Here is a 12,602-nt window from a genome sequence, read left to right as displayed (position 1 = left end):
TTAAAATGTCTGGAACCACGTGACCCCTGTGTGCTAAGTACCCAACAGCAGACTTGGAAGGCATTAATAAATAGAGAAATTTACCATATGCTCTATTAGCCTTTCACCCAGAGCATACCCTAAAGGGCCTAAACACCCCACATATTCTAATAAATGAACTGGACTCGTGTAGCAAGCTCAGCTCAACCGCTGATTGAGTTGCTGGGTAACAGTTAGTTGGAATGCATGAAGGATGAATCCCCCAAAATAATGGCAGCGATCCACAAAGCCTAAAATTCTCATTAGTCATTCTTCTGCGAGTTGCGAATGTAATTAAAAGTTCCTTCAGCATTGTGTGAACCAGTACCTTGGGAACTGGGATGAAAAATTTGTTAACATTTCAGCCCGAGCAGGATTGGATTTTTCTCTCTGCCACCTCAGCCATTTCTGTAGAAGCTCTACACGCTTTCCAAAATATCTTGCACTGAAGGAAAATACACTCTCCTCCCTTGGGTGTGAGATTTTGTGAGGATATTCATCCAGTTAGGCCATGTCACACATATTTGCGAGATTGGAGCTCATAAACACACATTATCTTTTTTCTTATAATGCCAAGCTCTGCAGCGCCATAAATGTGCACAATAAAGCCGATTAACTTTGACTCAATGCTGGAATGAGACGATGAAAACAAGAGACGGAACGAGCTGTGCTCTTAGTGAAGAGTGAGCACAGAAGGAATACCAATGTGGGAAATATCCAAAATTTAGAAAGCAAAAAACGATGCTACAAATGATACTATTTAGTATTTCGATACTATTTAGTTTTATCTTTGACTTTTTGATTAACAGCAGACATCACATGAACACATTAATATTGTGATTGGTGACAAATTAAAGGAAAAACCCAATTACCTGACACTCATAGTAAAAGGGTCAAGAGGTAGTGCTAGTCTACTTAGAGGTGAGTGATCACCTTTATTATGTATTTGAAATTTTTCTATAGTGACTAGTGTCTTTTAGGATGACATTGCTCCAATGTAAAGAGAGCAAGACAACAATGCATTGTGAAAATGATTTAGATGTAGCTATGGCTTTGCAACTAAAATTGTTTTAGTTTTTTTTGTTTTACAACTTTCTATTATGTTTCTGTTAAAACTAATACATCAATATATATCCAAATTTGATGACCATTTTTTATGATGAGAAAATCCACCTGACTATTAACATTAAAAGCCTCTGAAAAACTATTTTTCCTGAGCTACAATTTTGCTTGATTCAGTGGAAACCCGGAACCCATTCTGTGTAAACACATTTCTAATGCCAGTGCCAATGTTTTTAAAATCCTTTCTATTAATATCTATGTGTGGTACCTTGAATTAAGCAACTAAAACACCCGAGAAAGCGTCTGGAAGACTTTGGCCGACATTATTTTAAAAACAGGTGACAAAAGAATCCAACCTTTAGTCTTCTTAGCATTAAAATGCAACATGGCAGCCACCCATTGCCTCTTTGACACTTCCTGCACTGGCAAATAAATTATGCAGATTAATCCAATATAGATATAATTCCAGGTGAATAAGGCAAGCTGTTATTTATGTGTAGAAAGTGTTCCTGCTAGATCCAGTTACAATACAGGTGGGCTTTGAATGTAGGATATGCTACTTACATTTAATCCAGTTTTTCAAACATGTCTGCTTTGATAGTTTTAGTCTGACATGCATGTGGAGTGGCAGAAAAAAGACTGGATGTAGGATTTATCTGTTTGCTCAGTTGAGATACTGAGTGTTTAATGGCAGCCCCCAGTTTGATTACAAGCCTCTGTGACTTTTGAGCGCAGCTTGTGTAGCCTTTCAGTCATCGTCTTTTGATCAAACACCTCGAAAGATAAGCTGACTTTTAATAAATTGGCTGAGAGGAAAGAGAGAGATAGAATGATGAATTAGGAGCAAAAAAAAAAAAAAAGGTAGGGAGAGGCAGGGAAATCTGGCTTGTGGCTTATTAGTTCCACCAGTTCGTATCCTTCTAATACCTTTGCTGTTGTATCCTTTGCATCTTAAATAGGGCTGTTTGCTTTGGGCTAAAACTTTAGGTATTGCTTGATCATGCAGACAGAAAAGGCTTACAAATATGCATCCAACTGGGTAGTGTAAACAGTGAGTGTGCACTGGTCTGTGTTTGTCTTGCAGCGGGGGGTCAATGCATCACCTTTCCAAGGGGAGCAAGAAGTGTTGGTGTAGAAAGTAAATTAAACAGAGGAAATTCCAAACATTGGTGTGTGCATGCATGCATGCGTGCATGCGTGCGTGTGTGTGTTTGTATGTGTGCATACTAGAATAAAAAGGCAAGACAAGTGAGTGATGGAAATGTAGTGCAAAAGCAACAGAGAGGAACTGAAAGAGACACAAAAAGGTAGCGCAGGGAAAAGCTTGAGAGAAAGACCACTTGATAAAGTTTCCACCTTGTGTGTGGCTGGAATGACAATGACTCCATTATGTGAGGAGAGTGTGTGCCAAGGACACTGCCATCACACAAGGGAGCTGGTAGAAAGTCTTCAACAGGGAAATGTGCAAAGAGGAGACAGGAGGATGTGTGACATTAATGACAGATTCCTGAGTAGATTTCTCTTTTGGATGCATGACTTCTCAGCTTAATACGGCTCAGTTAGACATGTCCTTATTTCACTTTTCCCCGCGCATACATTCTGGTGTAGTGAAAGTATTGATTGGACCTCAGAGGAGGCCCAGCTTGCATAAAAATGGAGACCCGTAACTGCTTTTCAAATTGAAGAAATGGCGACATGTGAGATTTATCAGTGATGTGAAGAGTGAGCATGTGAGACAGACATATCAAGCAAGGCTAATTAACACAGCAATTCCACAAGAGGGTTTCTGCCAATCAGTAGGCGAGGACTCCACAAGGGGGGGTCTTGTTTGTTTACTTGGGCATACACAAACCTTTCCTGTATTAACATTCTACCCTCAGTGCTAAATGACCCAGCACATGATTACAAACGCTGAAATCCAGATGGTCAAACAGAGGAAGCAGTTTTAATTTCTCACAGAACCCAACACCTTTTACCCTCATTTGCTCCCAATATTTAGAGAATAAGACAGGCCATACTGCTTTTTAAAAAAACTGTGAACCTATTTCATTAGAACAAAAAATGCTTTGTAACAAGTGCTATCAAATGCTTTCTCTTAAATAGATAAATAAACACAACGTGTCATCTGTGTGTGTATATGTTGTAAAAAGTAGCAAACTTGTGCTTTAACAACCAACCAACCTAAGGACGGTAAAAGCAGGCATGTGACTGCAAAAGCTCTGCAAAAGCATGCTTGATGGACACGAGCAGTTTGGTGCAACAGTGGGTCCTTGTTAATGATTTGGGGTTTTGAAGCGTTTACAGGTACAACACACAATCGTGTTTCCACTCAGAGAAATGCACAGGGGTGCTAACCGGCCATCAACCTGTCACTGGTTAGTAATGGAACAGAAATCTGTGCATCTGGAGAAATAGGCAACATGCAGTGCTGACACTTAAGCTCTTGTAGGGCCCATAAAACACAGTTTTGACTGCACATCTGTCCATTAGCAATAAAATAGAGGGCCAATAAAAGAGGGTATCAAGGTGGTAAGGGAGAGGTGTATTTATGGCGAGGTCGTACTACACCGAGATGTTGCAAAATAAAAATAAAAAAATAAATAAAAATAAATAAAAACTATGTCTGCTCTGAGGAGGCAAGGGGGAAAGACGCCTGGGAATGTAGCACTATATTTAGAAGTTGTTGTTTTAGCATGACATCTGGGTCCTGTCTGGCACTTACTCTTCCCTTCCCCATGCTTTACACGGGTGTGGGTCAATTTGCTGTGTGTATGTTGTGCTCTTGCTCTTCTTTTACAGTTTTTTTTTTTTTTGTCACACCTAAACTTTGTAAGAAAACGGTTTCTGTTCTTAGCTGTGAATAACATCCGGCACCATCTTGCAAAAATCCTCAAATAAAATACTGACCCATATAATCTTAAAAAAAAATAGCATCTTTGCTCTTAAGGCTCAGATTTGATAAGGGAACATTCTGGAAAAGAAAATAAATTGCAAAACACTCCACAGCATGATGAAAGGATGAAAAAGCAAGAGTGAATCAACAGTGCTTTCACGATCTAAACTTAATGAGTTTACCTGTGCAGCAAAACCCTTGACCAAAAGCATAGTGCTTGCAAAGATTCTTTAATATTTCTTTTTGAATAAAACTGCTCTTTGGACAAGTTGATGTGTGCAGGCTTATTCTGCACTGCTAATCCAAATCTTACACTTCCTGCATGATTTTGCAGTCCCCCCCCCCCCCCCCCTATCTTTTTCTGATTACGAGTAATAATCGCCATGTGGGATCCATCTGTTGTTGGGCAAACATCAAATGAGTGATATCTGCCAAATCCATTTGGCGAGACAGCACCTTCAGCTGAGAGGTTGAGACGCTGAGAGTGTGCCGAGGCTGTTGCAGCAGATGCTTTCAGGCAGTCCAGTCTGCGCTCATCGTGCTCACTCTTTGTCCTCACCCTCCCATTCCCGCACATCTGCTCAGTCTGGTCCTCTTCCAGTCTTCTCTTTCTATTCTGCCCTTTATCCTCCCCTCTGTCATGCCCTTGCCTCACTAAACCCATTAGCTCTGGTACACACTCTCTTATGTAAAGACTGTAGTTTAAACACTGTATGAAGACTGGAGTGGGACAGCTGTGACCATAATGCAGCAGCCTCCCCGGAGCAGCTATATGGTTATAAATAGTTAAGATATTACTCCTGTATTCATATATAACTTTGGCCATGTAGTCAACTGAAAGCTCTTGAATCTCCTGAACGAATGCTGGACAGGGAGATGTACTCTCTTTTGAAAACAATGATTCATAGGTCCGCTGAGATATTTCGACAATTTTCTGATGCATGAGCATGTGAGTGCACCTCATCACTCAGTAAAATAAATGTTTCCATGCACTACTCATGCATTAAACACATACAGTCCCAAATGAGTTTTTGTCTCTGTATCCAAGGGATACTGGCATTCATTTACATACGTTAGCCTGATGAATTATATCCCTCTTCTGGAATATGTAAAGAGCAATATAGTGAGGTAACCATGTGTTCGTCCTGTAACAGTGACTTTATACCTACATGCTTCAAAGAGTTAAAAGAATTACCACCAGTCACCAGCTGAACACATTAGGTACCAGAATGAAGCACTGCGAACTAAGAAAAGGAGTAAACACATTATAAGAACATTTTACCTATCAAGATATAATAAAAAAAAATTGTAAAAATAGTCCTTACCAGGTTAAATACAAATACAACAAACACTAAGCCACTAAGAAGATAGGTGCTGCTAATCAAATGCTAATAATTGATAATTAGCAAGTGTGAGCACCTCTATAAAAGCAGAAGTTTTGGAGGTTTGCTGGTCTGGAGCATTCAGGTATGTTTTAACATAATGCTGCAATCTTAAAGAAGCAGCTACTGCTGTCCATCTATCTGCAAAGGGCTATAACACAATTTCCAAACAATCTGAAGTCCATCAGTCTGCAATGAGAAAGATTATTCATAAGTGGAAAACATTCAAGACCAGTCCCCCAGGAGCACATGTATTAGCAAATCACCCCAAGGTCAGACCTTGCAATGTTCAAAGAAACTGCAAAGAAAATCCAAGAGCTTCATCTTAGATTCTACAGGCATTAGCATGTTAAATGTTAATGTTCATTACTGTACAAATTAAAAAAGACTGAACAAGTATTGTTGGGTTTGTAAAAGTTGCATCTGAACCAACCTCAAGACTTCTGGAGACCGAAGTGAAGATGTTTGTCCATAATGTAATCATGCACCAATCAAATGATCCAAATCCCAGAAGAAAATCTATAACAGAATAGCTGAAAAAGAAAAGTATCATAGTGTTGCAATGGCCAAGTCAAAGCCCAGAAGTCAACCTGATTGAAATGAGAGCTAATTTTTGAGAGAGCCCTACATAAATGAATGACCACAAATCTCAATGAAGTAAAATGAGTTGGCCAAAAGTCTACAATGATCTGAGAACCTGATGAAGTCATACAGAAAACATTTCTTTAAAGGTGTTGCTCCTAAAGGTGGCTCTAAAAGCTGATGAATCATAAGTTAAACTGTGTTTTTCACACACTGCTTCTTTGGCTTATAGTACTTTTTATTAAATAGATAATTACACATCATGTGTTATCATAGGTCATGTGTTCTGAGGTTGTATTCATTTTAGAACTTGGGCTATATTTGAATATGTATCCTGTAATGTAATGACTGTACATTAAAGAAAAATTCATGTTAGCCAACAACTAATACAAAGTATACATGTGATCCAACAAGTGCTGTTAAAAAATACTTCAGTATTTATTTGGTAACAGATGGCCATGCCAGTAGCAGCTGCTATATGTGAGCAACAGAGTATTAAGACTAAACCAGCTGCTGGTGTAAAAATAAAGTGAAAATAAATAAACTTGATCCCATGATACTTGGATATAAAGTCAATGCTAAAACCACAGAATTATCAGTATAGAAGTTCCTTTATATACAATCTATATCTAAACTATACTGTATCAGAGGAAATGTAGAGCATACAGTTGACAAAGTATTGCAGTGATGTCTGTTTAAACCCAGTTCTAATTTAACTTTGCAAACCTTGTTAACATTTTTTGAGATTAGCCACCATAAACTAGCATACTAGTCGCACTAGTTTAAATAAGGCTACAGACGCAAAATCTTTGAGCATGTGTGCTTTTTAAATCCCACTATTCAGATTCGAGTTGAATTTGAATTTATTTATTTAAAAGGGACAGTGCAGTTTAACATAATCCAAGTACAAAACATGAAACTGATGTAACGCACATAAGTTTATAGCTATTGCTAATTTTCAACAATTGTCCCTTATTGGGCTTACAATCAAAATAGATAAGTTTTACAATAAAACATACATTTTCATAAAACCAAATTACATCATAGATACAATTACAGTTAATAGACAATGAATTAAAGTACGATTAAAAATCTTTAGTTAAAATGACTACATCTCTGATTTCCCTTTAACCGAACTTTAACCTTCAATTTAAAGGATCTGATGTCTGTAATCAATTTGATTTCGGTTGGAAGTGTGTTCCACAGATGGCAAGCCTTTATGGAAAAAGCTGACTGACTAAATGTAGATCTGCGATATGATATCTTGCAGTTGCTGTTCACCATGCTCCTAGTAATACGATTACTATCTTGTCTCTGGATATATCTATTAAGACACTCTGGGGCCATCCTATTTATACATTTAAAGACTAATTTAAGAAAGCACAAATGATTAAAACTCTTAAAACTAAGTAGATTATATTTCTTTAAATGTGACAGTGATGCCACCGAACAGATTTTTTTTTATCCATTATTTTTAAAGATTGGTTATATAAGGATACCACAGACTGAATTGTAGATGGTGCTGCTTGGGTCCAAACTGTCATACAATATGAAAAATGAGAGAATATCATGGAATGCATAAATAACTGAGCTGCTGAAGTGGGTATATAGTGCCGAATTAACTTAAAACAATTCAGATTAGCCTCGACCGTCTTAGAAATCTTCTTTAAATGCTTCTCAAATTTAAGATGTGATCTAAAATTATTCCTAAAAACTAAAATGCTTTAAAAAACGAACCAACAGAATAGGCAAAATTTTCAGAAATGCCACCTTGAGGAGGAGACACTTGTAAAATTGACCAGAAATATGAATCACTAAGTTGCTGATGTCTACAGAAACAGCTTTGTGATTAGGTTTTAGTTGCTGTACACAGTAAGCGACCTAGGATAGATACTTTTTTTATTACCAGTTACACTGTTACAAAAAGCCTTATTTATTGTCCACCAGAAATGGCTCATTAACATGCTGTTTTAATGTTCCAAAGTATGTTCTTTGGAGTGATTGACCTTGTTTTCATTTTTCAACCTAACAAAACACAAAAACAACGAAATAAGACCATTTAGTGAGCACATAAATTACATCAACAAGTTAGATACTAACTGCCTCACTGATGTGATCTAACGAATTTGGAATCAATTCATAGTTTCTTAGCATTAACTAATAGCCATTCACAAAGTGTATAATAGCTCTAAAAACTTTACTTTTCATACAGCATACTTCAATACTGAAAAAAATGTGTCTGCTATAAAGCTAGTGACAAATGAGTGGACAAGGGCATCGTTTTGAACATTGCCAGTCTGGTTTTACTGATGAATTCATCAAAATTGTATCACATTTGAATGAAAAATGTAAGCAAAAGTCAAAGTTTGAGGGGGTTTTTTCTCTCATGGTGAAATAAATTCTATGGTAGAGCTATATTTTATATCTGTGTATATGTGTGGATTTAAAGTTGCTTCCTAAGGCGGCAGTTGTGATTCTTGTTATATCCTCTAAATTTAGCAGAGTGTTGTGTTGTAGTTGTTAATTAAAGTTGTAATTCAGCAGGGGAGTAACTATACACAGCCTTTTGTATGTTTATTTACACTAACACTCTGTAGGTGTTCACTGTAAGAACCCAGAAACTATAGATTGTCAGACCAAAATCCTCATCTTTGCAAAGAAATACTTACAGTATATATTGTGGATATAAATTCTAGCCCAGTTATTATTCGACTAATTAAAAGATAACCAAAAAATAGCATCCTTGTTGAACACTTCCTACAACTTTTGCTACAAAGGATTACCTTTGTTATTTTTGTTCCTATTTCTGTCACACTGGCATATGCGATGTCTCTAACCGCTGTTCTGAACAAAATGACTTTTTAATTCTGCTAATTTTGGTTCAATATGATACAGAAAAAATCATCTGTCACAGCTGAATGAATTTCACCAATTTTTCGAGAAATAATATTGCAGCTGCACAGCATCAAACCACTGCTAGTCTCACATAGCCAGATTTATCTCCACAGCAGTGTGTCAGAGCTGGAGAATGGTGTGACTGCACCCATTATCTTTCTGCTACAGGGTGGAAAAAAGGCTTTTCTGTTGCGAGAAGAACCAAGTTGGCCTTATTACATGATCCAAATCTTCATCCAGACTTGCAGATTTAGCATGTGCTGTAAGTTGGCAGCGCAGTGGTTGCTGTTGTTGTTTTCTGTTGTGAAAGGAGTTCACTGACAGATAGCACAAGAGTTATGCAGTGTGACTGTAAATATAGATGTAGAGTGTGGCCACTGGAAGGTTTATATCTACACTCTACATCATGCAAGTCACACCACTAACTCACTTTAGTTCACTGACGTTTCCCCTTTCCTTTTTGTCTCAGTAACCCTGACAAGGGCCTTCAGTTCCTGATCTCAAGAGGCTTCATCCCAGACACGCCCATCGGTGTTGCCCACTTTCTGCTACAGCGAAAGGGCCTGAGTCGACAAATGATTGGAGAGTTCCTCGGCAACAGCAAGAAGCCCTTCAACAGAGATGTCCTAGAGTGAGTAGCCCACAGGACTGCAGATATTGATTCCCCAAATCATTTGGGGGGATCTTTTCCCAGTAATCTATCCTTTTTCATGAAGCCTTATTAGGTACAAGCTGTGCACAGCTCTAGCTTGGGGTCTTATTATTCTCTAAAACTCAATTGTGAAGCCTAAATTATAACTTCACTATCCACTTATGTGTGATTTTTTTTGCGGTCATTTCATTATAGTTTCCATTGTCATAAACACATCTGAAATAAGCTCAAATTGAAGTGCTAAGATCCAAAATTCAAAAATGAGCTCTTGTCTGATTTTCGTAAAGCTCGTAAATGTAGGTTGACTTGTAGGGCAATAACTACTACAGAAATTAAAGGAGGTTGACATGAAGCAAAAGTAACATTTTCCTGGCCTAATAACATTTTACTCATCTTTATCACATTCATGTTAAAACTGTTGTTAATATAGAGCAGAAGTGAAAAACAAGGAACAGTTTATCTGTGATCTGATAACATAAATATTACTTTTGAGATTTCATAAACTTCCATTTCCATTCAGGACATAGGGTAGATGTACTGAAGTGTGGGAGATAAGGCACTGCTTTATCTGTGTGTGTGTGTTTGGTACTGATACGTGTTGGGCATATTGAGAGGCTGCGTCTGACTCGAGTGTTTGGTTTCTTGCTCACTCCTCTCCATAGCTACTTGTATGCTACGTGAAAACATTTTGGCTGACTCCTTATGAAATCTATGGACTGATAATACAGTAGTTTGTAATAGTGCCAGAGTCATGGGCTCAAACTCAGGTAGGGTCCTTGTGTGGAGTTTGCATGTTAGGCACATAGAGACTGTGTAATTTGATCACTAGCCACTAGGTGAAATAAGAAAAAAAAAACTCCTTGTGACTGCTTTCATCACTAGCAAAGACAGCTGCATTCATTAGCTGGTCAGCTGCAACACATTAAAGTGTATGTAAAGGTAGCATCACTGTAGTTTAATTCTGTGTAGTCTCCACTTTTCATAATAACTGCTAACAGCAGAAAGTCTTTGCACTGCATGTAGGCCATAGCACAGGTTTGTGTACCGAGTCTTTCCATCTCTGTGGTGCCGACTTGGCAGCTTTCCATGGCTGTCAGTGAGATAAAACATGGCTCGCTGCTGAGACCAAAAGTAGCTCTTTTAACATTTTCCCAATAATTAGATTCTATTTAAATAATACAAAACTATCAATTTGATTTCGATAGGATAGCTGAAATTAAACCAAAAACTAATACCAGGATATCCTAGTGGTTTATTACTCATCTGGAAGGTTCATGTGGTCACTTCCCATGGTGCACCACAGCAGCGTCTTTAGTCTGATCATCCTGAGAGCAAAATCAGGCTTTTAGATATCTTTAAATATCTGAGTTCCCACTGTGTGGTTCACTTCAAAATGCAGGATCCTAAAACTCCAGCTGTATGGCATCAATAACATCTTTTTAAATCCGAGCCCAGATAATTGTGATAACAGGAAGACGCTTTTCCAGTCCTGACAGAGCTCCTCGAGAGTTACAGAAGCCATCATGCGATTGTTTTTAAGATCGGAAAAATGACTCTTTTCATCTGACGTTAATATTTGATGTAGACATTTCTTGGTCTTTGTGTACAGGTATATTCATCTCAAGAACCTCTCAAGAACCTCACAGTCCACTAAAACTCATTTGGAAGCTGAATGGATTTGCATTTTGGTTATGAATGCTTTTCAAAAACAAGTGTTATGTGCAAGACAATATAGATACATGAGATAAGTGAAGAAAAAAACAAACAAACACATGAACTTTGGGGTTTAGAGAACAAGAACTTCATATGCGCACACACACACACACACACACACACACACGTGTACACACACACACACACACACACACACACACACACACACACACAAAACTCACTTCCCCCTGCAAGATTAATTCCAGGTCATTAACTTTATTGCCTTTTATTTGCTTTTAAAGTACAAAGATCCCTCTCCCGTCCTCGTTTTCAGCTATTTCCATCTTTCAACACCTTCCTTGCTTTATCTCACTAATTGCCTCTACTCTGTTAAATTCTGTGCTTCACCAATTATGTCTAAATTTGCATATCAGCTCAATGAGGTTGTGAAGATCTTTCTTTTTATCTCCCACCTTTTTGTACAAGTTACAAAACCAAGAACGGGCTTAGTCTTTGCAAGGTCAGACAAACACTCCATAGCACTCTACCAAGTTGTTCATTCCAGCTCATGCTCATCTAATATCCATATTTCCTCAAACGGATACCGTCATGGTTTCAAAGACATTTTATTAACAGGAATATGCTCTTAAGGCTTCAAGCTCAAATTCACACCACAGATATATTCTCAGCGCAGGTGATATTGGTATATATATATATTTTCCCTGCAGCACTCAAACAGCAACACTCGGGGTGAAAGTGATGTTGAAGAGGACCGTGATAGAGTGAAAAGTGTGCGAGAGCACTTTTGATAAAGTGTGCAGTCACAGGAGAGCGGGTGAGGGATAGCAGTCTAATGTGAAAATCACTCATGGTGATTTACTGAGCCTGAATGAGTCGGTGTGGATATGTGAGTCTGTGTGCGTGTGTGTGTGTGTGTGTGTGTGTGTGTGTGTGTGTGTGCGTGCGTGCGTGCGTGTGTGCACGTGTCTGCAAGCATGTGACTTTTCAAGTATGTGCATGTGACCTAGCCTTGCATCAATATGTGGTTATGGTATCTCCCTCCTCTCCTCATAAAGCAAACTAAGTCTCATTCCCTTCACATTTCTTGGTGCATAAACAACAATAGTTAAAGTGTCTCAAGACAATTAAGTCAATTTGTGGTTATAGATTTGGGTGCCAGAAAATGGACACACCAAGGACTCATTTACTGATAACACGGTGTACTTGTTTAGCATGAAAAATGAGATCTTGTTTTCAGCCTGTCATCTACTCATTGGCTTCTTAAAATATGGCTCCATCTGGCCTTTTATGTCTTTTTATTTTCATATGTATTTGTATGCATACCTGCCATCGCAGCTTTGTAAACATAAAGTACAGTTTAAGTGGCGTTCTGCAGACAGATGTGTCTATTTCTCTCCGAGGCACTGCAAGCGAGTCAACGATAGTGTGTGTTTGTGTTTGTGTT

General features: G+C 38.2%; 1 protein-coding gene across 1 annotated transcript in view; it reads left to right on the top strand.

Moving 5' to 3' along the window:
- Nucleotides 1-12,602, top strand: part of iqsec3a (IQ motif and Sec7 domain ArfGEF 3a) — a 135,259-nt gene that overhangs the window by 91,477 nt on the left and 31,180 nt on the right. Inside the window, exon 5 of the mRNA XM_085376657.1 lies at nt 9,302-9,463. Coding sequence (XP_085232783.1) covers nt 9,302-9,463 — 162 coding nt within the window. The remainder of the gene's footprint in view (nt 1-9,301; nt 9,464-12,602) is intronic.

Source organism: Diplotaxodon limnothrissa, linkage group LG17, assembly GCF_057381915.1.
Source record: "Diplotaxodon limnothrissa isolate DT_005_m linkage group LG17, D_limnothrissa_male_GT1.1, whole genome shotgun sequence".
Classification (NCBI taxonomy): domain Eukaryota; kingdom Metazoa; phylum Chordata; class Actinopteri; order Cichliformes; family Cichlidae; genus Diplotaxodon; species Diplotaxodon limnothrissa.
Note: the sequence above shows the minus strand (reverse complement) of the source record. Positions and strands in the feature narration are given on the sequence as shown.